At 37.2% G+C, this 27902-nt stretch overlaps 1 protein-coding gene across 1 annotated transcript; it reads left to right on the forward strand.

Moving 5' to 3' along the window:
• Positions 1-22282: 22282 nt before the first annotated feature.
• On the forward strand, positions 22283-25676 carry LOC110897782 (zeatin O-glucosyltransferase). Its single transcript, XM_022144514.2, has 2 exons — positions 22283-23094; positions 24779-25676. The coding sequence occupies exons 1-2, from the start codon at positions 22355-22357 to the stop codon at positions 25446-25448; spliced, it is 1410 nt and encodes a 469-aa protein (XP_022000206.1). The 5' UTR covers positions 22283-22354; the 3' UTR covers positions 25449-25676.
• The last annotated feature ends 2226 nt before the right edge of the window (positions 25677-27902 follow it).

Genomic DNA, 27902 nt, shown 5'->3' on the forward strand with positions numbered 1-27902 from the left:
CTCATTCCCATAGTTTTGGGTAGCTTCGACGTCGTGATTGGGATGGATTGGTTATCCCAACACCAGGCAGAAATCTTATGCAGCGAGAAAATTATTCGTATTCCACGTTCTGGTCAGGAACCTCTCGAAGTTCAAGGCGACAAGAGTGGTGCTGTGGTTGGCATCATCTCCTTCTTGAAGGCTCAGAAATGCTTACGAAAGGGGCACACCGCAATCTTGGCACTCGTTACAGACGCTTCAGCAAAGGAAAAGAAATTGGAGGATATTCCAATTGTACGCGATTACCCTCAGGTGTTTCCTGAAGACTTACCTGGCTTACCGCCTCATCGTCAGGTCGAATTTCAGATCGAGCTCGCTCCAGGGGCAGCACCCATAGCTCGCGCACCATATCGTCTAGCTCCATCAGAATTGGAGGAATTGTCCAAGCAGCTACAAGGGCTCTTGGAAAAGGGCTTCATTCGTCCAAGCTCTTCGCCTTGGGGAGCTCCAGTACTTTTCGTGAAAAATAAAGACGGTACGTTCAGAATGTGCATCGACTACCGTGAACTCAACAAGGTGACGGTGAAGAACCGTTATCCTCTTCCACGCATAGACGACTTATTCGACCAGTTGCAAGGGTCGTGTTACTATTCGAAGATAGACTTGAGGTCTGGGTATCATCAGCTGAGAGTCCGGGGTGAGGACGTCTCCAAGACTGCATTCAGAACTCGCTACGGCCACTACGAGTTTCTTGTCATGCCGTTCGGGTTGACGAACGCGCCTGCCGTATTTATGGACCTTATGAACAGGGTGTGCAAACCCTATCTTGACAAGTTTGTCATTGTCTTCATCGACGACATCCTGATCTATTCCAAGAGTCAGGAGGAGCACGAGCAGCATCTACGCCTTATTTTGGAACTCCTTCGGAAGGAACAACTGTACGCTAAACTTTCTAAATGCGACTTCTGGCTTCGTGAAGTCCACTTCTTAGGCCATGTGGTGAACAGGGATGGGATCCATGCCGATCCATCCAAGGTAGATTCGATCAGAAACTGGCCTGCACCGCGTACACCGACAGAAATACGCCAATTCTTGGGTTTGGCAGGTTACTACAGACGGTTTATCAAAGACTTCTCTAAGATCGCGCAACCACTTACACTACTGACACAGAAGGGTGTCACCTACTGTTGGGGCAACACGCAGGAAACTGCTTTTCAGTATCTAAAGGATAGGCTTTGCAGCACACCTATTCTCTCATTGCCAGAGGGCACGGATGACTTCGTGGTATATTGTGACGCATCAATACAGGGTCCGGGTTGCGTATTGATGCAGCGGGATAAAGTTATTGCCTACGCCTCTCGTCAACTAAAGATTCATGAACGGAACTACACGACGCACGATTTGGAGCTGGGAGCTGTTGTTTTCGCGCTTAAGATATGGCGACACTACCTGTACGGTACCAGGTGCACGATTTACACCGATCACAGGAGTCTCGAGCATATTCTTAAGCAGAAGGATTTGAATATGCGTCAACGACGATGGGTCGAGTTGCTTAACGATTACGAATGCGCTATCAAGTATCATCCAGGCAAGGCCAATGTTGTGGCTGACGCCCTCAGTCGGAAAGACACTCTACCACGGCGCGTGCGAGCGCTACAGCTTACGATTCAGTCTAGCCTTCCCGCACAGATACGAGATGCTCAGGTAGAAGCATTGAAACCAGAAAACGTTAAGGCAGAAGCCTTACGCGGCTCACGACAGCAAATGGAACAGAAGGCAGACGGCGCCTACTATGTAACGGGGCGCATTTGGGTCCCACTTTATGGCGGTCTACGCGAACTTGTAATGGATGAAGCTCACAAGTCTCGCTACTCGGTACATCCAGGGTCGGACAAAATGTACCACGACATCAGCACTACTTATTGGTGGCCTAGTATGAAGGCCCACATCGCTACGTACGTTGGAAAATGCTTGACCTGTGCGAGAGTCAAGGTTGAATATCAGAAACCAGCTGGCCTACTTCAGCAGCCTAAGATACCTCAATGGAAATGGGAAGAAATTTCCATGGACTTCGTTACAGGCCTACCTAGATCCCAGCGTGGGAATGATACTATATGGGTGATCGTGGATCGACTCACCAAGTCTGCACACTTCCTAGCTATAAAGGAAACGGATAAGTTCTCCACCCTCGCAGACGTCTATCTAAAAGAAGTTGTTTCGAGGCACGGGGTGCCCACGTCCATTATTTCGGATCGCGATGCACGATTCACGTCAGAGCTATGGCAAGCAATGCACAAATCTTTTGACTCACTTTGAAGGTTTAAATGCAGGTCATGGCTTTTAGAAGGCTGAACAGCCAAGTTAAGCATGTTTCTGCATCTGGGCGCCTGACGCGGCCCGCATGGGGGAACCATGCACCTTGTACGCGGGTCGCCTGGTTTTTTAAAATCATGCGCGTATCTTAGGGGGCTCGTGGCCCGCCTTCACTTACCCCAAATCTCAACGCGGGTCGCGAGAGGGTGGTTTTTCAAGGCTTTTAAATCTTTTGAAATGATTACGAGAATCTGGTAATTAATAACGAAATCTTTCGTAATCATTAACCTGACCTTTCGGGTTTTGAAGGGGTAACTTGAATATTTTATAATCATGACTAAATCTTGGTAATAATGATAGAATCTTTGGTAATAAATAATGAAATCTTTAGTAATCATCAACTTGACCTTTCGGGTTTTGAAGGGGTAACTTGAATCTTTTATAATCATGATCAGAATCTTTGTAATTAATAACCTGACCTTTCGGAACCGAAGGGGCAACTTTGCGATTTGGCCCTTGGTTATTTACAACTAAGGGCCTCGTGTTATTTATATGTATTATTCGGCCCCTTGGTTATTTTCAATATTATTAGAAAGGTTTTAACCTTTATTATTGACGCTTTTTACCCCTCGCATACGGATTTGATCATAACTTTCTCGTTTTAAAACGGAACTTCGCGAAATTTATATATTATATTCTAGTGAGCGTATTTTACTGTTACGAAGCCTCGGGTTCGTTAAATGGTCACTCAGAGGTATAATTAAACATGTTGACACGTTTAACCCCTATAGCTTGTAATCTCTCACTTTCTTTCGCGTTTCGTTTCCGTACGATCCATGATTTGTCCGTTTGAAGGTACGAGCATCATTTAGGGATACTATAAAGTATATTACCCTTGATTGACATTTATAATCCTCGAATTTACATATGTTCAAGGTTTGTCAATTTTAGTCCTTCAATGCCACGTGTAAACTTAGGACACGTGTCGGCACATTATTGGACGCAAAAATTTCGAGGTGTTACATAAAATGATAAGGTTTAACCCGTTTCGGTTAATTTGTGCAAACTAGTTACATAAACCGTTTCGAACGTGAAAAGTGCATAACGGGTAACCAAATGAGTCATGAACAAGTTCCACAAGTTAATATGCTTTTAATATGTTGTGATATCAGTAAGATACCTTCCATTATGCCCAAAACGGATTTAAAATCAATTTAAGCCCCGTAAGGGTATTTTGGTCATTTTAAAGATTATAAAAGAGGTTAAATAGTAATCTGAGGTTCTGGTCTAAAATGATCAGTAAAAATATTTATTTTTACAGGTTATATCAGTAAGATATTGCGTATATGTGAAATTTATCATTTATAACCAAACTATGCATCGTAGGTGCATTTTGGTCATTTATGTGACAACTCGAACTTTAGACTTGCTTTGATGTAACGTTACGTGCTTATGAGAACTGAATTATATGATTTGGTGATATGATGTGTTACGTGCATTGTGTATATTATATGTATGTATGCTTTTGACTCGGACCGCACAACACATACACACAACAATCGCACAAGCCCATGTTGGGCTACTTCACTCGCACACGGCCCGAGGGCAGACCAAGCAAGGGCCGGCCCACCCCTTTTATTCGTACAAACACCCAAGTGGTGGGTTGTTTCTCACAACTAGCAAACACACAACACACACAAGAACCCTAGACGACTTCTCTTTCTCTCGTTTTGCTTGAACCCGACGGCAAGATCATTCCATACTTGGATCACCCTTGCTTCTTCTCTAATCTGGTTAGTACTTGATATGTTTGTTATTGTTTGTGTGTTGATGTTTCCGGATATGTTTGCTTGATACCCGAGGATTCTTGTTAACATGTTGTTTATGATAATAGTTAATAATGATTGTGAACCGGCTGCATGATTATTGAATTGAATTGGTGTTGGTAACATGTTAAATTGGTTCGGATATTGCTTGATAACCGGCTGTGATTAAAGAATTAGGTTGCATGTTAGATAAAGGAGTCGATTTGGTTTGAATGATGATCCGATTCTATGATTAATGGATGATTGCTGTTCTTGATGATGATGATATGAATATACTTTGAATTGTTTGAAACTGTTGTTTGATCTGATTTCCGAAACTGCCTTAGATGTTTGCTAGAATCACGGATAAATCATTGCATGAATTATGGAAATCAGTTACACACTTGGTTGCGACCCAGATTGCGAGTCGGGAACCCACAGTCTCGACTCGAGACCACAGCAGCACAAATCGAAACCGAGGTTGCGAGTCCCGTTGCGACTCGTAACCAGACCATGACAAGTCGAGACCGAGGTTGCGAGTCCCGTTGCGACTCATAACCGGACCATGTCAAACCGAAACCACTGTTGCGACTCGTAACCCCCTGTTGCGACTCGAGATCGTTAGTTGCGACTCGAAACCCGCCACTTCGCACACACTGTTTTGGACTCACATTTGTCACGGGCCCAATTGATTGGGCCAAGTAATTGGACTTGTTTACATATCTGCTGATTGGACTGCTATAACTATTTGGGCCGGGCTTTATGGGAATTCGCACAACAGGTTGGGCCGGGTTATGTTGGGCCAAGATTAGAACGCACAAGTATGCTCTTGACTGCTAAGTGTTACCATGTTCTATAAGTGCTCGAAACGTGTTAACTTGTATGCTTTATACGTGCATTACGTGAAGTCAAAACCTGACTTGTATATAACCGTGATAGGACGTGGTTGACCATTTACTTGCTACCTGTACTCTTTGTGTATCTGCCGAGCAAACCAAGGTGAGTTCACACAGCCAAGGCATGGGATTCCCGGGTTGGGAATTGGGTTGGATATGTTGATATTGAAAGAGTTACTCGTACTTACGCATTCACTAGACTATAGACCATCGTCCTCAGGATAGTCAGGACACGTTATGTAAAGCCTACGTAACCCAGTATTTGCCATTTGTCTCCCGGGTCGGGAGGACACGTTACGTAAAGCCTACGTAACCTAATACCTTCTACTGTCTTCCGGGTCGGAAGGACACGCTGCGTAAAGCCTACGTAGCCACCCACGCGTACCACTGTCCTCGGGGAAGGGCACGTCACGTAAAGCCTACGTGACCCAGTACGTATTCCTGTTCTCGGTTTAAGAAGAACACATGGTTGCACTAGTCTAGTAAGTACCATAATGGGAAGCCCCCATTATAAAGGATAAATGTGAGAATCCCTCACCAGTAGTATATACTTGTATGGGAAGCCCCCACCAGTTGATTTACGCACTACTATTATGAACTTACTTTCTGTGAACTCGCTCAACTAGTTGTTGATTATTTGCTGCATGCCTTGCAGGACCTTAGGTACATTTTGGAGCTTGCACAGGGAGGAGCAGGTCGTTGTGGGATGTGGATCATGAACGATATTTGAACTTATAACTATTTTGAGTTTACATTACTATGCTTCCGCTACTTAAACAATGTTTGGTTTTGAAACATCAATCATGTCATGATGAACTACCTTAACTACTTTTATTATTATTAAATACTATGTTTGATATGACTGATGGCTTGATCCTGGTCATGTCACGCCTCCAAGCGGTGGTACTCCGCGTGTGGATTTTGGGGGTGTGACAATTTCACACAAGCTTTAAAGGTCAAATTTGGAAATCTGAGTTCAAAACTTTTACTTACTGTTAAAGTATAAAAATTTACTTATAATATCTGTAGGTAATAAGTCTTATGTGTCAAAAATAGTTTTAACCCATGCTATGTGTTTAAAAAGCGTAAAAAGTCGGTTTTAGGCGATTTTCAGCTTATATAAGGAAAGCTAAGATTTTTATCATTCTAGTAGGCTTAAAATATTTTATTTAACATATGAAATCAGTAGAAAAAGATTTGGTATCAAAATGTTATGTGAAACTCATTTTATTAGTAAAAATGGTATAACCGTCAATTACCGAATCACAGCAAGAACCCCATGTTATAATTAGTTTAAAAATTAATAAAAAATCTCCAAAAATCCCAAAATATTATATTACATCAGTGGGTAAAAGGTTTGTTGTCAAAATTTGGGTTTAAAGAGGTTTTATGCCAAAAATGCCGTTCAATTAATAAAAAGGCTTCAATTTACGATATCGAGCATATCTCCTAATTTAGACCTCAAACTGATGTCAAATTTTTAGGACATGTTTATAAATCAGTAATAAAGGTTTCTGTCCTCTCACATTTTCAAAAATCTCGTTTTAATATCAAAAGGGCATAATGGTCAACTTTTAAGCAATTAACGGAAACATGCATATGAATCAAAAATCTCGTTTTAATATCAAAAGGGCATAATGGCCCGCGACCGAGTCTGCCCAGCTCTTAAGTTTGCTGCATATGCAGCTTTGTCCCCTGCACTAGTTAAATGCCATTTCTGACACATTTAAGGCCCCTCAAGCCATTTTCAAGGCTCTACAATGATGTCTAAACATAGTGAACATAAAACATTCTCAAAAATATGTCGGATGTCGGTTCGTTTGGTCGTACGGTTGCGTTGTTCGGCTAATTACGACGAAACACGAACGGACGCGAAAAACGATCCAAATTACGCGATGAATGGAATTTTATCAAGCCAATCACTAAAATAAAATATTTTAATGGTTACATCAATTTTTGGATGTCCGGATTTATTCAGAACGTAAGATATGCGCAAAAATGCAAACTTATGCACTTTTTGACGCTTTTAGTCCCTATTGATCAAATAAATTTATTTTTGCGCACCAAACACCTCTAAGCCTATTTCTAAGCTATGTAAATGACATTTAGGGCATGTTTAACTTATGATCATATTCCGGAAGGTTCGAATCGACAGACTTTTGCAGTTTGACGCAAATAGTCCCTCTAATGCGCAAACTTGCGCATATCATCGTTTAATAGCATCGAAGCCTTATCTAATCCATATTAGGCATTCTTGAGAGTATTATTAAACATCACGATGCTTTGGGTTCGTAAAAAGGTCATTCAGAGGTATAATTAAACATATTGACGCTTTTAACCTCTTAAACTTGCAAAGTTGCGTGTAACGTCACTTAAAGGCATAAAAACCTTAGACGGCCAATAATTGGCATTCCCGAGAGTATAACCAAATATCCTGAAGCTCCCGGTTTGTTAAAAGGTCACTCAGAGGTAAGAATTAACATGTTGACGCTTTTAACCCTTCATCGCGCAAACTTCCAATTAATTACGCAAATGGCTACTCTTGATTAACAAGTGGCTCATATGTGAATAGGAACACCGTGTAACGTCATTCAAAGGATTATACTAAGCACGTTGACACTTTTAGTCCTTTCGCATTCAAAGTTTTTGATTTTTCGAAAAATTAGTCCCTTAAATTCAACGTTTGACTTTATTAGGGTTTATTACACGTGTCAATACATCATTGGACGTGATTTTTTTAATATTTAGATTTTTTTCTACTTTTCATCACAATTTTTTTTTGGGGAGGGGAGTTTAGGTTTTTGGGTGGTGGTGGATTTTTAGGGTTTTTTTTTTTTTTTTTTTTTTTTTTTTTTTTTTGTGTAGTGGGTGTATTTTTATAAGCCTTTGTATACTTTTTAATTTTAGGAGTCTTTGTATTTGATCCTAAACCAAAACTTGACATATGCCCCACCCTTTTCTACAATGTATCATAAATATATGCAGTTACGTCACATCTTCTTATAAATGATAAAGAGGTGCATAACACCACTTGCATCATTGATCTTACGAACCAACGGTGAATAACGTCTCATCTTGTTATTCTATAGACTTATAATATGTTTGTTTATCATTATTAATATAGACTTATAATATGTTTGTTTATCAATTATTAATAAATAAAAAAACCCATATAAACGATTACTCTCTTTACATAGTGGATGCACGTATCTTATTGCTATCACATATTTTTCTATAGATATAAAACACACCAAAAAAATATGAACACTTTTACAATTTTCTTATAAGTATATTGTACAAAAATCATTTTTCCCGAAGATGTAGATAAATATTTTCATAAAATAGTAAAACTTTCCATAACTGGAAATGTGGGCAGCCTAACTTTTCATTTGGTATGGGGGCCATAATCTGGTGGGCCATTTTGGCATGTGACAATATTAGGGATTAAGATCCAAGCTTGGGACCGGGTCTAGGTGTAGGATTGGTTTGGTTTGGGACCAACATAAAATTAATATAGATCTCGTGGCTATTTAAAAACCAAGTTATTGTACTTGATCCGTTAATTTGAACAGGCTGTGATTGTTTGAATATATTCAGCATTATACAAACAAATAATATTAGCACGAGGGGAAAAAGTCATCGATTAGTGCGACAGAAGGTAGAAAAGTCATTGATTAGTGACGAACAGAATATAGAACATACGTGTGCTATCTATGGTTGTAAATAAAACAACAGACATGAACGAGGTTTTGTTTATGTTTGTTAGCATGACGAAAAGCTTTCCTAGTATTTGAGTACCGAAAATTAAAGTTTAATTGTCTACTCAAAAATAGGTTATAGACTTGTTACAACTAAATATATTTTTCTATTTTTAAATTGTAGTAAATAAAAGTAATAGAAACTTAAAAAAATAATAATAGCCAAGTCACCCCCCAATTTAACATATAAAAACACACAGTTTTTTTTTTCTTTTTAAACACAAAAGAGGATAAAAAAAACACATAGGTGGCCCAAAAAAATCAGAGAAGAATCTTCTATAAGAGCACCTCCAAGAGAAGTGTTTGGTAAATTCCGGATGAGTAAGTGGCCTAAAAAACACCCCCTTTCTCGTTTGTGTGCCTCACGTCTTAAACGGCCAAAAATGTGAGGGCCTCTTTCACATCTCTCTCTCACACACATAATATTATTGTGTGGGTGTTTGAAAAAAGGATGTAGTCTCAGAAGATAGATGTGTATTTACGGGTGTTTGCAATTAATCTGATATGGCATCTGAGATGAATGCCCTAACTCTAGCCAAAAACAACTATGGAACTTGGGTGTGGGTCTTTTGTTGAAATGGAAATGGTCTTTTTCTTTATTACTTATCGTAAATGAGTGAAGCACTACACGTAGTATGCTGGTCCCCCATCAGCGTATTTTTTTGTTTTACGTGTCCGTAACTCTTCCTCAGCCAGTATAGTATTATAAGGGGTTAATTGCTACAAATTATTGACAAATTTAACATTTTATTTTTTAAAATTGTATGATTTTTATAATTGGTAATTAACAAATAAAATGTTGGTTTTGTAGGAAATCTGTAGCAACTGGTGACAATCTGCTACAAATTTCCGACAAACTTACGATTTTATTTTTTAAAAATATATGTTTTTTCTAAATTTGATAAATAGCAAATCAAATAACATTCTGTTTGTAGGAAATCTGTAGGACTGATGTCAACTTCCTACAAAGTATCGACAAATGTAAAATTTTATTTTCAAAATTATATGTTTTTTATAATTGATAGATAACAAATAAAAGGATATTTTTTTTGTAGGAAATCTGTAGCAACTGATGTTAGTTAGATACAGATTGCTGAAAAATTTAACATTTGATTTTTAAAAATACGTTTTTCTAAAATTAATAAATTAACAAATAAAATAACTTTTTTGTAGGAAATCTATAGTAACTAGTGCTAGTTTGCTACAAATTTTCGACAAATTTCACATTTTATTTTAAAAAATTATTTATTTTTCTAAATTGATAAGTAACAAATAAATTAACTTTTTTTGTCGAAAATCTGTAGCCAGTGTTGCCAGTTTGCTACAAATTTTAGACAAATTTAACGTATTATTTTAAAATTATCTATTTTTATAAAATTGAATAATAACAAATAAATTAACTTATTTTTTGTAGGAAATTCGCAACAACTAGTGTCAATTTGCTACCAATTTCCGACAAATTTGATATTTTATTTTTCTAAAATTAATAAATAACAAATAAATTAACTTTTTTTGTCGAAAATCTGTAGCAAGTCTGGTCAGTTTACTACAACTTTCCGACAAATTTAGAAATTTTATTTTTTAAATTATTTATTTTGTTGTGGGTACAAATAATACAAAATTTTAATGTATTTTGTTAGAATTTTTGCCGAAAAGCTAATTAATGTTGTCACGAAATTGCTACAACAGGTAGATGTGTGACAATTTTTTTGGAAAATTGAAGAAAAGTTTTGGGAGTATTTCTTTTTTGTGAGAAAGATGTAGAAAAATTGTAACAAAAATTGAGTTGTGGGAAACTTTTGTAGGAAAAAATGTAGTTTTCTAGTAGTGAATTATCTCAGACGATTACCATGAAATTAAAATATATCATCAAAAAAAAAATAAAGGATTAATAAACAGACAATACTTGATTGAATAGGGATGCGATTAACAATAAATATAAAAAACGAATGAATCTAAACCATACCCTGGATGATCAAACTTGAATCGAAGAATATAGGTTGAATCCGAAATCACGTTTATAGATTTATGGAAGATTGATTTCTTAGAATTCGCAGGAGGGATTTAGGGTTTATGAGAATTTTAACAGGTTGAATGCGTATTGAGAAAAAAAAAAAGAAAATGCTGAAGAAAAAATAATCAAGGTTATCAATTCTTGAAAAAGAGACAGAAAATGAATACATTAATATTTTTTTAAAAATAAGTTTTCAAAAATAAACCTTCTAAAAAGTTGCTCATATGCATTCCCTACTAAATTACTTTGAGGTTCCACCACATGACAAATGTCTCAAATTCATCTAATTTATTATATTATTATATAATTATATAATTATATATATGTTAGATATATTTCTTTGGGCTGCATTCATTTAGGTAGAACAAGAATCCCTTTATTACTTGTTACTTCATTTTGTTTAATTAATATATAATTAAGTTAATACTAAAAAACTATTTTGTTTAGGGCTGTAAATGAACCGAACGGACACGAACAAGGTTATGTTCGTGTTCGTTCGTTAAGGAAATTAACATGTTCGCGAACTGTTCACGAATGCATACTGAACATAAGTTTATGTTTATGTTCGTTCGTTAAGGAAATTCAGTTATTCACGAACAGTTCGTGAACACTGGTCTTGAACACAAACGAACGCAAGCGAACACAAACGGACACAAGGAAATAAAAAAGAACGCAAACGAACATTTAATTTGAAAAAAAAAATAAAAATATTGTTATCCTTAAACATTATATATAAGTAGTTAAATACAACCATCAAATGATAAATTAAAACACAAGAAGTCTAATACACCACCAAACAATGAATCAACTTTAACTAGCTTAGACATAATTATCCCCAAAAATGTCTTAGCATGTCCAAATTTTAGCAAACTTAGAAAAAAAAATAGGGTTTCAAGTTTTCAATATGTTTAGATAAAAGGTTTATTATTTATTATTTTTTAATATAATCAAACGAACACGAACGAACGTAACCAAACATATTACCGAGCGTTCACGAACGCAGTCGAATGAACGAGACCTGTGTTAAGCTAACCAAACAAAATTTTTTGTTCGTGTTCGTTCGTTAAGCTAATCAAACGAACATAAACGAACTTCTCGCCGAACGGTTCACGAACTGTTCGCTGAACGTTTGGTTCGTTTACAGCCCTAATTTTGTTTTAACCGTGTATGCGCCAAGGAACTGGAAGAATTTCAATGTGGCATACTTTGTTTTGGTAGCTTGTGTTGTTCTTTTGGTGCATTATTTTTCGGTTAGTTTGTACTTGTTGTATTAGCTTCTGGCTAAGGCAGTATGTTTGAGTTTTGTTTTATCAACATGGTAGTATAAAGTTCGCTGAAAATAGAGTTATATTCATAATAGAGTATATTTTTGGTACCATAAGCTATAACGAGGGACGTTACGGTAACGGTACCTGCCGAACCACATTCGTACCAGTACTAGCATTCTTTTTGGGTTGATATCTTTTTGGGCATATCTCCTTTGATTGTTATTTCGAGTGTTGATACCGTATCGAATCGAACTGATACCAACCGAAAGTCTGCTACAAAGCACGGACAATCTCACTAGTTATATATATAATTTATGTTATTGATGTGCACAAAATGCAACATATAAATTACATCAATTGTGGCATAAAACTAACCCTTTTTAGTACTAATGTTGGAAAAAGTGTGCTTTTGCCTTCCTTTTGTATTTTCAGGATTAAATGAGCTCAAATAAACAAAAGAAGCAAAAAGGCAGCTAAATCTAACATAAATACAAGAAAAGGAACAAACGTGGCATGCCCGGCCTCCCCGACAGCATCTTCCCAAGCAAAACAAGTGAATAAAAGGCTGAACACGCCCCGTGCTCAATGAGCACGGGGGCGTGCCCAAGTGTCAGCAGAAAAGACAAAGTTGTAGAAGCTTCTATCGCCCACCACGGGGTCGTGCTCAGTGGACACGGGGCCGTGGTCAACTCTAAGATTCGAAAGATCTAGGGAAATCTTGATAGTACAGATACGCTTCTGCACACGTGGTCGTGCTCAGCGGACACGGGGGCGTGGTCAACTAACGCAGACAAACTGCATTTAATGAAGAAAGAGAGGAGGATGGACACGGGGCCGTGCCCAATGCACACGGGTCCGTGCCCGAGCTTCTGTTCAGCCTATAAATATGAGTGCTTGGATCACTTGCAACTCATCCCTTGGCACACCACCTCTCTCACACTTCACCCACCACCCACCACCATCACAACACCATCATCCACTACCATCATCCATTGTCCATCATAGAGTGTGTGAGTCGTCTCAAGATCCAAGATTGATCGTAAGGGTTCTTGACAATCAAAGGCCATGTTTTCCTAAGTCTGTTACATCACTTGGTGAAGACAAGTGTTTAGTGTAATACTTTTTATTTTTAATCTTTTCGCACTTTTTTATTTGGTTATGTATTAATGACTTTAATAACTAGTTTCTTATGTTGAAGGTGATTCTTCCTTATCGTTTGTTCGTGGTGTTTTGGCATTAGTTTACTGTCTATATAAAATAAAAGATTTTCACCATTCATATCCCCACGGTCTATATGGAGATATGTTGGCTACCTGGTCGGGGGTTAAGGAAACGGTTTGGTAAGAGTCTTGCCATTGTTCAGTGTATAGATCCTGTAAAGGACCTGGGTTAAATTTAGTAGGACCTCCTTCAATACCCACCGGTATTGGATGGCGGGGGTCCAAACTCTTTGATCCCCTCATAAGTTAAACTATTATTAAAACTTTAGCCCGGCTACTTAGGACTGTATCCCTGCTGACTCAGACTACTTAGCCGAGGGTAACGTCACCTTCAAAAGAGGGGCCTACCACATTATGCATTAATAACTTAATTAATTATCTTTCAATAATCCGACCCTTTAGGATTGTATCCTTACTGACTCAAACTACTGGGTTGAGGGTAACGTCACCTTCAAAAGAGGGGCCTACTACAATAACTAAGATAATCTCTTAAACAGTGCAAAAGTGCGGAAATAATCAAAGGTTACACTACACACGAGTCGGATCCAAGTGATTCATCTTGTCTATCTGTTTTTACTTTTATTTTTATTTTTAGCATTTTAGTTAGCTTTATTTTTATAGTTTAAAATCTTTTTCTAACTTTTTGATTTGATTAGACGTTGATAATAAACCGGTACTAAAAGTTCTTGTGTCCTTGGACGACCTCGGTATCTTACCAACACTATACTACGTCCACGATGGGTGCACTTGCCCATAAGTGTGTTTAGTGTTAGTAAGTATCGTGTTTTATAAATTTAAAACTTGGCTAAAAAAGTGTAAAAGGGCTTAAAATATACACCTAAAATATATTACACCACACACACATCAAGTTTTTGGCGCCGTTTCCGGGGACACAAGGATTTTAAGAAAGTTAGGAATCAACGGCCTAATCGTTTTTCTAAAATTTTCTGTTTTTTTAGGATTTTCTTAATTTTTCAGCTTCTGCAGAACTCAGCACGGGCCGTGCCCGCTGAACACGCCCGTGCCTAATCTTTGGAACTGGCAAACCTGTTTTACGTCAGACAGTAAGCTGAACACGGGGCCGTGCCCACTCAACATGCCTCGTGCCCAAGATTCAGTTACTGAAAACAGAACCATAAGATCCCGACGGTTGGTAATCTCTGACACAAACATGAGTGATACTGATACTTTTTACTTTCGGCACTCTTATGGTACGTGGTGTCAAATATGTGGTGGCTCTCACAAAGAATTAAAATGCTATTTTCTAAATTATAAGCCCCATTATATAGACCCATTGTTTTCCTGTAGCCTTAAGAGGGGCGAAAGTAAAAATAATCCCTATCTCTCCCACGAATGCTCTCAACCGGACCTTCTAGGAGAAATGCTTCTTGATGAACTATTTCAATTAGAAGATCTAATTCTTAATTGGTTAAAAGAACTTAAGATGGATTTCATTGATTCATCTCAAGACGATACCCAAGAAGAATTGTTGGGATCGCATTCGAATAAAAACAACTTCGTTGTTCCCGATAATACCTTCGGCTCTAGCGAAGACTTGGGCGATAGTCGTCCCTGTGCCGATTGTGCCGTGAAGGACTCTCCATCGACTTCGTTCGGTGCATACATAGACCTGAGCGATTCAGCATACACCTTCTTTAACAAGAGCCCGAGAAAGGGTTGGACTTGTCCACCTACATTTAGCATAGGAATCACCCTCATCGACAACCTCTTGCGTTCTCGTCTTAATCTAGAGCAATTAAGGTATCTTAGGCACTATGGGGTTGTTCCATCTAGTAAGGAACCGCCCGATAAGGATAAGTTCCTTAGAAATAGTAAAACTCCATAAGACAGCTTCTAGACACGGGGCCGTGTCCAGGTCAACACGCCCCCATGTCCACCAAAAGATTCCTTTCTGATTTTTATCAGAATACGGACAAAATGTGTCAGGATTCTGTCTGCACACAGGGCCGTGTCCAGCCGACACGGGGCCGTGTGCAGCATGCTGTCGTTTTCTATAAATGCAGCAAGATTCCTGCTCATTTGGACCACTCCAAAGACAAAGATCTGCTGAAATCTTCACTCATACCATCCTAGGTATATTCTAAAGAAGGTTCTCAACAACCATCTTGTCTTTTCCACTTTTGTTCATTGCCTTCTTCTTCTTCTTCAATTTTCACTCATACCTCCATTAAAGTTTGAAATCTTCATGATTCCAAGCTTTATTGTAATGTTTGAAAGGTTATTATTCAAGGAATCTTGTTTAAAATGAGTTATACAACTTTGTTTTAAATTATTTATGCTTAAAAGTACTTTATAAATTGAAAAAAATAATAATTTAAAACTCCAAGATTCCTTGCTCTAAAAACCTGCAGACAACTGAACACGGGGCCGTATTCATTGAACACCGGGCCGTGTCCGAGGTACTGTTCCATAAAAATTGAACTCTTTTCGGTCTGTTTTCTCAGAATGGCGAGCAGAACTAGCGGAACATCTTCATCGCAATCAAGGAACAACCGACAGGGGAGGAGGTCATCAACGGTAGAGGACTCTCTTGTAAACTACGTTTACGCTCTAAGAGAGGCTATTGATGAAATGACGGGGGTGGAAGAAGCATTGGTCGACCGTATAAATCACTTAACGGTGGGACTAGAAGGATGTCTCCGACAGGTCAACCTTTTGCACCAAAGGTTGAACATTCTCGCTTCTCCTCCTTTGGTACCGGTCATTACCCAAAGGGCATGGAACGTGGTGCCTGAAGTCATCATACCAGCCAAATGGTACACCGTACAACCGGAACCTCCTCGTGATATACTACAAGGGGTTCCGGTTGGTGTTACTCCCCCTCCACAAGATGTTGAGGAGAATGAAGCCGCCTTCTTCCTCCCGAGAGAGATAGAAGAATGGCTTTAACAACATCTAGGGAACACCCCTCGGCCCGGAGTTCTGCCAAGCTTTTAGATACCGGAAAATTATTTACGGATTTTGGTTCTTAATGTAAAAGTAGAACTCTTTAGAATGATTTTATGCATCACTTGACCTATCTAGTTTAACTCTTATTTTTCCTTTTCTTCTTTTTTTTTAATTTTCTAGGAATGTTATGTAATTCTCTCTATGACTTAAATGGAATGACGGTTTTAGTAATTTGGTGTTTGGATGATGTTGTAATGGATAAAACACACTCGGGATAGTGAAGGATAACAAGGGAGACTTACACCAGCACCCCATGCACGAAAACAGGGCCATCCGACAAATTTTTCTTCATTACAACAAGTTTAGCACGGGCCGTGCCCGCCCAACACGGCCCCGTGCTGCACAATCTGCAGAAAATGCCCAGTTCAGGTAACTGGACATGAGACATGCTCATTGAACACGCCCCCATGCCCAGGCTTCTGTTTCTTTTTACCAATTTTTGTTACTGGCGATCTGAACACGGGACCGTGCCCGGACACCACGGGGCCGTGTCCAGACGCCCAGTAACATAAAATTTTGCTTTTTCACGCCTTTTTACACATTAAATCAACCTAAAAACTTATTTTTGGGACACATTGAGGACAATGTGTAATTTAAGTGTGGGGGTGATGCTAAAATCTTGAATCTTACAAGTCCTAATTAACAAGCCTTACACAAAACTTATTGGAACCACTAATCACCCCAAATTTTTTCTAAAATTTTCATTTTTTTTTACTTGTCTAAATTCAAGTTCTAAAAAGGTTATATTTTTACAAAATTACAACCGATAGCGTCGTGATAAAAAGAACCAACATAAGAAAATTATGAAACGGCATGACAAGCTTAGTTAAAATTTGATTATATATACTCGATCACGTAAAAAACCCATTCCCACAAAAAGTGAGTTTTGAGCCTTTATTGAGCATACAAATACATATCTTTAAACTAAATGTTCATTTTTTGTTTCTTGTGTGAATAGCCGCTTGGTTCGTACGACTCTAGAACTTGCCACAACGATACATTTCCGGTCCTTACCAACTTAAACCCGAGTAAGTAAATGATGGAGGCATTAGGACTAACCCTTTTTATTTCTACACCATTATTTTTTTTTACCACCTACCCAAAATCCCCCTAGTTAACCCCTTTGAGCCTAAACCTTTTCATTTCTTAACCCAAACCAAAAACCCTTTTTACCCACCTAAACCATTTTTCATTTTAAACCCTTTATTTTAGTAACAAAGCTCGGTTTTTTTTATGACTTTCAAAAAAAAATATGATGAATGATGACGATGAAGCCTAAAGAAATAAACAAACAAGTTAATCAAAAACAACTTTGTTTGAAAGAAATGCTTCATCAAAATAAAAAGTTTTGGAAAATAACGAGTCTTATGAAAATCGACGCTTTTTACACTTTTCGCCCTTTTACTAACCACTAACCCAATCACCCACCTTTAGCCCAAGCCTAACCCTTCACCCCAAAAGTCCTCTTGATATTTACAAAGGTAAATAGTTAAAAAGGAGGAGGATTGATTGCTTGGCAAGCCTATGGTAGGAGTAAGTTCCATGCCGCTCTCGAGTGATTCACTAAAAATACATCTTCGGCCGAGTGTTGAGTGATCCCCCGTGAGATATGTGAACTTGTATATAAATAGAATTTTAAAAAGGCATGTTATGCCCTAATAAGTAATTTATCTTATGAAACGTTTTTAATAAATCATGACAAATAGGATTGTAAATAAATAAAAATAAAACTTAATAAAGAATCTTGGAAATCCCGACACTCTATGACAAGCACAAAACCTTCTCTTCTACCCATTCCATTTGGGAGTATAAAGCCACATTGTAAAGAGTTTTGCTTGAGGACAAGCAAAGATTCAAGTGTGGGGGTATTTGATATGCACAAAATGCAACATATAAATTACATCAATTGTGGCATAAAACTAACCCTTTTTAGTACTAATGTTGGAAAAGTGTGCTTTTGTCTTCCTTTTGTATTTTCAGGATTAAATGAGCTCAAATAAACAAAAGAAGCAAAAAGGCAGCTAAATCTAACATAAATACAAGAAAAGGAACAAACGTGGCATGCCCGGCCTCCCCGATAGCATCTTCCCAAGCAAAACAAGATAACAGAAGGCTGAACACGCCCCGTGCTCAATGAGCACGGGGGCGTGCCCAAGTGTCAGCAGAAAAGACAAAGTTGTAGAAGCTTCTATCGCCCACCACGGGGTCGTGCTCAGCGGACACGGGGCCGTGGTCAACTCTAAGATTCGCAAGATCTAGGGAAATCTTGATAGTACAGATACGCTTCTACACACGGGGTCGTGCTCAGCGGACATGGGGGCGTGTCAACTAATGTAGACAAACTGCATTTAATGAAGAAAGAGAGGAGGATGGACACGGGGCCGTGCCCAATGGACACGGGGCCGTGCCCAATGGACACGGGGCCGTGCCCGAGCTTCTGTTCAGCCTATAAATAGGAGTGCTTGGATCACTTGCAACTCATCCCTTGGCACACCACCTCTCTCACACTTCACCCACCACCCACCACCATCACAACACCATCATCCACCACCATCATCCATTGTCCATCATAGAGTGTGTGAGTCGTCTCGGGATCCAAGATTGATCGTAAGAGTTCTTGACAATCAAAGGCCATGTTTGCCTAAGTCTCTTACATCACTTGGTGAAGACAAGTGTTTAGTGTAATACTTTTTATTTTTAATCTTTTCGCACTTTTTATTTGGTTATGTATTAATGACTTTAATAACTAGTTTCTTATGTTGAAGGGTGATTCTTCCTTATCGTTTGTCCGTGGTGTCTTGGCATTATTTTACTGTCTATATAAAATAAAAGATTTTCACCATTCATATCTCCACGGTCTATATGGAGATATGTTGGCTACCTGGTCGGGGGTTAAGGGAACGGTTTGGTAAAAGTCTTGCCATTGTTCATTGTACAGATCCTGCAAAGGACCTGGGTCAAATTTAGTAGGACTTTCTTCAATAACCACCAGTATTGGATGGCGGGGGTCCAAACTCTTTGATCCCCTCATAAGTTAAACTACTATTAAAACTTTAACCCGGCTACTTAGGACTGTATCCCTGCTGACTCAGACTACTTAGCCGAGGGTAACATCACCTTCAAAAGAGGGGCCTACCAGATTATGCATTAATAACTTAATTAATTATCTTTCAATAATCCGACCCTTTAGGATTGTATCCTTGCTGACTCAAACTACTGGGTTGAGGGTAACGTCACCTTCAAAAGAGGGGCCTACTACAATAACTAAGATAATCTCTTAAACAGTGCAAAAGTGCGAAAATAATCAAAGGTTACACTACACACGAGTTGGATCCAAGTGATTCATCTTGTTTATCTGTTTTTTCTTTTATTTTTATTTTCAGCATTTTAGTTAGTTTTATTTTTATAGTTTAAAATCTTTTTCTAACTTTTTGATTTGATTAGACGTTGAGGATAAACCGGTACTAAAAGCTCTTGTGTCCTTGGACGACCTCGGTATCTTACCAACACTATACTACATCCACGATGGGTGCACTTGCCCGTATGTGTGTTTAGTGTTAGTAAATATCGTGTTTTATAAATTTAAAACTTGGCTAAAAAATGTAAAAGGGCTTAAAATATACACTTAAAATATATTACACCACACACACATCAGTTATTAACATAAATCGATTTCCCGTCTAGCTAAAAAAATGGGTCCACTAGTTATACATATGAATAGCAAGTGATGATCAATAGTAAATTTGATTACTTTATTATTATTAACAAGTGATAAACAATTAAATTAATACATATTTTATTAATTATTTATATATTATTTCCAGCAAGATACCTAAACATACATATGATTAGGTTAATTTTTTATTTATTAAATTTACATTTATGTTAATACCCAACTAACTATTTTAGTTATTTATTTTAAATTGGAGATAATCTTTCTTTTAAATGATTTTATGATTTAATTTCAGATAATGATGTAATTTTTCCATGATTTTGGAATATGCCATCACAATGTGTTTTTCCTCTATGATTGACGTGCAAGCAAATTGATACCGAACGAATTCCGTGGAGAAAAATCCACTATTATATTTAATAAATTAATAGAAAGTTATGATAAATAATAATTGAAATTTTTGAAGTATTTATTTTATTTTTAGTAATAAATAGTAATCGAAAATTCTTAGGTATGTGTTTCTCTATTTTTTTATTATTAGTATTATATTTGGCAGTTAATTTATTTTTATACATTTTATTCATTTGATTTGTCTGTAATAAATAGTAATTAATAATTTTTAAGTATTTGTTTCGTTATTTTTATTAGTAGTATTATATTTAGCATTTGATTTGTTTTTTTATAATACCTTACGTTCATTAACTTTTTGAAAAAAATTCTAACTTTGCATTCATGTTTATTTTTTAACATTCCAAGTTATTTGCCCGCGCATTGTGATGGTACATTAGCGAGGGCATTGGATGGGTATCGATTCGGATTCGGTTCGTTACAGTACCGGTACGTTCATGCACTCGATATAGAAATCCATACGTGTCTTACAACCCAAACGATAAAAGTGGAAGCCGGTACCGACACCGATGTTGTTCAAATGATATCAACTGGTTCAAATTATGATGGTATCGGTACCGATATTTAATTATCGTCACAGACAAAGTTGTATAATAATTATTTTTAAATTTGAAACCATAAATACGAATACTAATAACATGAACAGTACCGATGTTGTTTGGTACGATATGCTAGCGATTTGATGTTAGTTTATCGAATGAAAAAAAACAATAAAAATAAATACCATTACTGATGAAACACTGGTTAACACTAGGCTAACCAGCTGGGTCGTCTCGTGAATAGTGGTTCGATCTCTTCCTCCACTCGCCAACTGCTGGATTCCTGCAAAACAAAACACCGGTGACTAGCCACAAGGAGGAGAATAGGGGGATTCTCCTTGTGACCATCCTCCGGCGTGAGAATAAGTACTGTTCTGAGGAGAATATTGTGTGTTGTAGGTGAAATAGAGAGAGAGCAGAATGTCAAACCTGAAGGAGGAGTCTCCTATTTATATCCGAAGGATGAAGGAGGGAAGGAGGGCCTTGCCAGCTGCTGCTAGATGCCAGCTGTCCGACCAGAAGGAATATCCTCTTGGTCTCCTCTGTCGTGCTTAGAGTAGTGGGTGACGTGGCGCATCTCTATTCGTCCAGATAGGAGAAATCTAGCTGTGGCTGTCGGACTGTCCTAGGAATATCTCGCAGGTCCAGCTGGCGTCCGTCTATTGGTGACACGTGTTGTTCTTTTTGTCCGGGAGAGTATCTTTGGTGTCACCTGCGATTTCTTCCAGAAGCTTCTGGAAATGTTCTGCTGATGTAGACGCCATGCTGGATAAAAGTGGTGTGGTCCCTGTCATGTGTGCATGGACTTGGGACTATACCTCTTCAATTACCGAACTTACGTTGTTCGTTCGGTTTGGTTCAGTTCAATTCACTACGGTAGCGACATGATATATGTTATCAAACAAGAAACCATAAAAATTAATACATACCGCACCGATGTTGTTCAGTCCAATACGATATGATAGCGATATAATCTTAGTTTATTGAAAGCTAGAATAAGAAAAATAAAAACCAGTACCGATACAAATACAAATGTTGTTCAGTCGGTCTCGGTTCGAATTTGTACAATAGCAACAGAATAGTCGTTTTCAATAAAGTTTATATGGCAATTTTGAAACAAAAAACATAGAACGCAAACCAACCGAACCAATATCAATTAAACAATATATGTGCCGATATCGGTAATTGATTTTATTGTTTTCGATCAATGTAAGGTTTTCTCTTTCGTTTACTATAGCAAGTGCCGGTACCGTAACGAATCAAACGATACCAACCGAATTTCCGCTGCGAAGCGCGAGGAAAATCAGTAGTTAAACTTAAAATAAAATACATATGTGGGGTGTGGCTAGAAATAACATGTGACTAGAGTTGTTACTATTTTTAAACATGCACGTGGAAGGAAGTTCACAACTTCTGATTTGTTATATAAAACGAGACTTTCATCTCAATCTACATGTAAACTCACAAAGGCCCAAATCTTTTCTGGCACAAAGAAAAAACATACACACACAATGGTTGCTCACAAAAACAAGGTGGTGGTAGTGATGGTTCCTCTTCCATTACAAGGCCACATAAACCAACTCCTCCACCTCTCCCGCCTCATCTCCACCCACAACGTCCCCGTCCACTTCATCGGCACCGCCATTCATGCGAGTCGAGCCAAACTCCGGCTACAAGGGTGGAACCCTAACACAATATCCACTATATTCTTCCATGACCTCCCTATCCCACCCTTCTCATCCCCCCCTCCCAACCCCAACTCCACCAACAAGTTTCCATCTCATCTTCAACCGTTATGTGAAGCTGCCACCCATCTCCGCAGCCCTATCACCTCCCTCCTCCGTAAACTCTCCCCCACCACCCACCGTCTTGTTATTATCCATGATTCCCTCATGGGCTCCGTTGTTCAAGACTTTGTTTCTCTCCCAAATGCTGAATCTTACACTTTTCATAGTGTTTCGGCTTTCTCCATCGCGTTATACACTTCTGAGGAGGTTAGAGAACAAATCCGAAATCTTGTTGAACCTAATGAGCTTACGGAAGATGAGCTTGGGTTTGAAGGTTGCTTCACTTCCGAGTTCAAGAAGTTCATTGCGGCTCAACACGGGTATGCAAAACTCAGCTCGGGCCGGATATATAATACGTGCAGAGTCGTCGAACAACCGATCTTGGACATGCTTGAAACGGAAGCAAGAAAGAGAAACAAATTGCTTTGGGCTCTTGGTCCTTTTAATCCTGTCAACTTTCAAAGGTGACAACAACCATTCAATATATTTTATATACTATATTCACACGTTCTATATTTCTAATTTGGTGATGTATATTTATGTCTTGTTTATCTTTATCCAGATATCTAGATGGTTTTGATAATATTCTATTTGACTCTTGGATTTATATATTCTTGGATGAGCTCATAAATATATATTTTTTTTATTTTACATATTTACATAACCTGTTTTTGTCTTCTTTATATCTGTCTAGCTGGTTTTGATAGTAGTCAATACTCTTGGATGAACACCTCAGTATTGCCATAAATATATTTATTTATTTCGCATATTTACACAACCTTTTCTGTCTTCTATTATCTCTTTTATTTCTGATTTTTTGTCTAGATGATCTTGATATGTTAAGTCTCAGATCAGTTCCGTATCATTACTGCTGTTTATAAACTTTTTATTGCGTTATGTAACTCTTTTTGTTTTGTTTCTCACTGTCTTAATAATTAATAATAGTCATGTTAATAATTCACTTATTTATAATAAACTTATTTAAGTAATCATTTATTCCACTTATATAATAATTCACTGTCTTTATATAAACTTATTTATTTCACTTATTTACGTAATCATTTATGTCATGTTTATCTTTATCCAGATATCTAGATGGTCTTGATAATATTCTATTTTACTCTTGGATTTATATATTCTTGGATCACCTCATAAATATTTTTTTGATTTTACAATTACATAACCGGTTTTTGTCTTCTTTATATCTGTCTAGCTGGTTTTGATAGTAGTCAATACTCTTGGATGAACACCTCAGTATTCCCATAAATATATTTATTTATTTCGCATATTTACACAACCTTTTCTGTTTTCTATTATCTCTTTTATTTTTGATTTTTTGTCTAGTTGATCTTGATAATTATAGTATGTTAACTCTTGAATATGTTAAGTCTTAGATCAGTTCCGTATCAGTACTGCTATTTATAAACTTTTTATTTCGTATATTTATGTAACTCTTTTTGTTTTGTTTCTCACTGTCTTAATAGTTAATAATAGTCATATTAATAATTCACTTATTTATAATAAACTTATTTACGTAATCATTTATTTCACTTATATAATAATTTACTATCTTTATATACTTATTTATTTCACTTATTTACGTAATCATTTATGTCTTGTTTATCTTTATCCAGATATCAAGATGGTCTTGATAATATTCTATTTGACTTTTGGATTTATATATTCTTGGATCAGCTCATAATATTTTTTTTTTATTTTACATATTTACATAACCGGTTTTTGTCTTCTTTATATCTGTCTAGCTGGTTTTGATAGTAGTCAATACTCTTAGATGAACACCTCAGTATTCCCATAAATATATTTATTTATTTCGCATATTTACACAACCTTTTCTGTCTTCTATTATCTGTTTTATTTCTTATTTTTTGTCTAGTTGATCTTGATAATAGTCTGTTAACTCTTGAATATGTTAAGTCTTAGATCAGTTCCGTCTCAGTACTGCTATATATAAACTTATTTATTGCGTATATTTATGCAACTCTTTTTGTTTTGTTTCTCACTGTCTTAATAGTTAATAATAGTCCTGTTAATAATTCTTGAATAAGTTCCTTGTCACTATAGCCATAAATATATTTATTGAATTTGATATATTGATATAACCAATAGCAAGCATTGTATATGTTGTAGTGGCTCAAAATTCTCGGGAAAAGATAGTGGTCCAGTGGAGCGATGCCTTAACTGGCTTGACAAACAACCCTCAAACAGTGTCATCTTCATCTCTTTCGGGACAACCACGTCGTTCTCCGAAAAACAAATCAGTGAGATCGCGACCGGGTTGGAAAAGAGCGAACAAAAGTTTGTGTGGGTCGTGAGAGACGCGGATAGAGGAGATAGTTCAAAAGACAATACTATTCCTGTCGAACTCCCAGAAGGGTTCGAAAACGGTGTTAAAGATCGTGGGTTGGTAGTTCGAGAGTGGGCCCCGCAGTTAGACATACTGGCCCACCCGTCCATTGGAGGGTTTGTGAGTCATTGTGGATGGAACTCGTGCATTGAAAGCATGTCAATGGGTGTTCCAATAGCTGCATGGCCCATGCACTCTGACCAACCGAACAACGCGGTATTGGTAACCAAAATTCTTAAAGTAGGGATCGTTGTGAAAGATTGGTGCCAGAGAGAAGAGGTGGTGGCAGCCGAAGTGGTGGAGAAGGCAGTGAAACGATTGATAGGATCAAAGGAAGGGGAGGAGATACGGAAGAGAGCGGTGGAGATCGGCCACCGGATAAGAAAGTCGGTGAGAGATGGTGGTGTTACTCAAATGGAACTGGAATCCTTCATTGCTCACATAAGTCGATAGATTATGTTTTGGGCGACTTCATTTTGAAACGTGATGAATATTTGTTATTGAAATAGCAGTTGTCAATTTCTGTTGTGTTTGTTGTTGGGGGTGGGGACGAGTTATATGGAGGGTCCGGCAGCCACCCTTACCATGTGTTTGTGTGTTTTGTCGATTGTCGACATATAGATTTATTTTCTATATTGAGGTATCATGTTTCAAGTACTTTGTCAAATGTTATGTTTTATACATGGGTAGCAAATGAATGAGAGTCGAGGGTTAAACACAAAATTTTGGACATGTATTGGGTTACAGTACTAGGTGTGAGATTAATTATAATATTTATCGGTATCGTATTAGATGATCCTAATTACTCAAAACGTAAAAGTTTGTTTACCAATCGATAACTGTAAATATACTCTGCTTATCCATAGACCTTTTAGTTTTTATATTTCAGTTTTTTTTTTGGAGTAATAAATATAACGGAAATAGTAAGAAATACACCTAAATTTATTTATACATTGAAAAGCTAACGGAAATGCCTGATACATAGAGTAGTAGGATCACTACAGAGAATACGAAATTTGGCGGCGAGCTTGATAATGTTGCGGCTAAAGGCTTTCTAAATGAGATAAGGTATTAGAAAACAAACAATTACGTAATACATATACGCATCCTAAATGAGATAAAGTAGTCAAAAAACAGTTCCAAAACATGTATAACTCAAATTATCTTCTAAATTAGTTTCGGGCAATTATTTGTAAGCTCGTTACGTTAATTTTAAATAATGATTTCAATTACGGACGGGTATCTTGTGATGTTTCATAAACACACACACACACATACATACATACACTGATACCATTTAAGGTGGTAGTAGCCGAAATATTTTGTCGGTTCAAAATCGTAACTTCATGTAAGCAATTATCAATACAGTTTAAAAACATATCAAAATTACCTATAGTTATTATTTTTATTAGTCACATATTGTATATTCAATTTATATCTTACAAGAAACAGAAAACATAGTATATTTAATTATCTTTAGTTTAAGCTCAAAATTTTTATTATATCAAAGACGATCGTAAAATTTTATTAAGATTTACTTTGTTTTTAAAACATTTCCTTACAAAAACTAAGAGTAACAATTATTTAGTAATATTTCAAAATTAAAAAGAAAGAAGATCCAACATGCTTCCGTACCTTTTTCTCGTTTTGACCAAGATATCGCCGGATTATACCAAGAGTCTTTTTACTATGTTCTTTCAGACCAAACCTAAGTTATCTTAGGTAACTCCTCTTTGGCTCCTTCAGCAATATTCAGCACAACCTGGTTTCGTTTCCTACCTCCGGTGTAAGGAAAAAAAAGAGACAGTTTAAGTTTAGAGGATTTTCCTTCTTAAGAGAGAAATATCACTAAATAGGTATGAACACTCTCATAATTTATAAGGAAATTCTCAACATCTTTTTCATATTTTTTTATCTTTTCTGTCAATTCATCAATTCTTTCTTTTGAGCTTTTCATAAGTCTGTCTTTTAAAACCATATCATTCTTTAAGTTGTTGATTTTACCGGTTAACTCCTGGATGATCGATTTTAATTAACACAAACTCATTTGTATTATAGACTTTGCATGACTTCATGCAATTTCTGCAATCACTCTCAGTTTTTGTATCCTGAGACTTACCTGCTTCGACATTATGACCGACTGAACTGACCTTGCTAGATGAGTCAGACTCAGAGGCGGATTTTATATCTACCCCAAGCGCTTTCGCCAGCAAAACTTCATCAGCCATTTTCTTCAAGTTCTCGGCTGTCATCTCTACATTCACATCAATAATTTCCTTTACCACCTTCTCAGAATTCTCTCTCCTCTCCTTCTTGGCCTTTGCTTCGGCTTCTCTTTTCAATATATCCTCCTCTTCAGTTGGGATAGACTTCACTAGAGCATCAAAATCGATCGTTTTTGGATCCGTACAAACATTTCCTTTTGGATCTAGATAACACTCTCTGTCAGGATTCCATCTTTTTGCCTTTATAGCTTTTTTGTATGCTCTGTGAATTTTGTTCATTCTTATATGTGCAAGTTCTCTCTCTCCATTGAACGTCACCGGCGTCACAACCTTATACATTTTCTTAAACTTGAAAGTTATTGAAAACTCGGTTAAAAAATATTTGTATCTCAAAGTCTACCAATTTCAACTTCCGCGAAGCCTACTAAACATTTGTATTCTAATTTTAATCCACAAGCTAGCGGCCCACTAATCAAAACCTGGTTTAAAACTATCGGTCCAAACACTTTTTGATTCAATCCCACTATCAAACGGCCCAAAACAATCTTTAACAACTTTGTATAATCGGCCCAAATTTATAAGCCCAATATCAATTCAAAACACACTTTGTTCAAAACTTGTTTGTCACACCCCAACCGATGGCGGAATCATCGGGGTATGGCACTGAGCGAAACAGATTGTC

Source organism: Helianthus annuus, chromosome 13 (genome assembly GCF_002127325.2).
Source record: "Helianthus annuus cultivar XRQ/B chromosome 13, HanXRQr2.0-SUNRISE, whole genome shotgun sequence".
NCBI classification, from domain to species: Eukaryota; Viridiplantae; Streptophyta; class Magnoliopsida; order Asterales; family Asteraceae; genus Helianthus; species Helianthus annuus.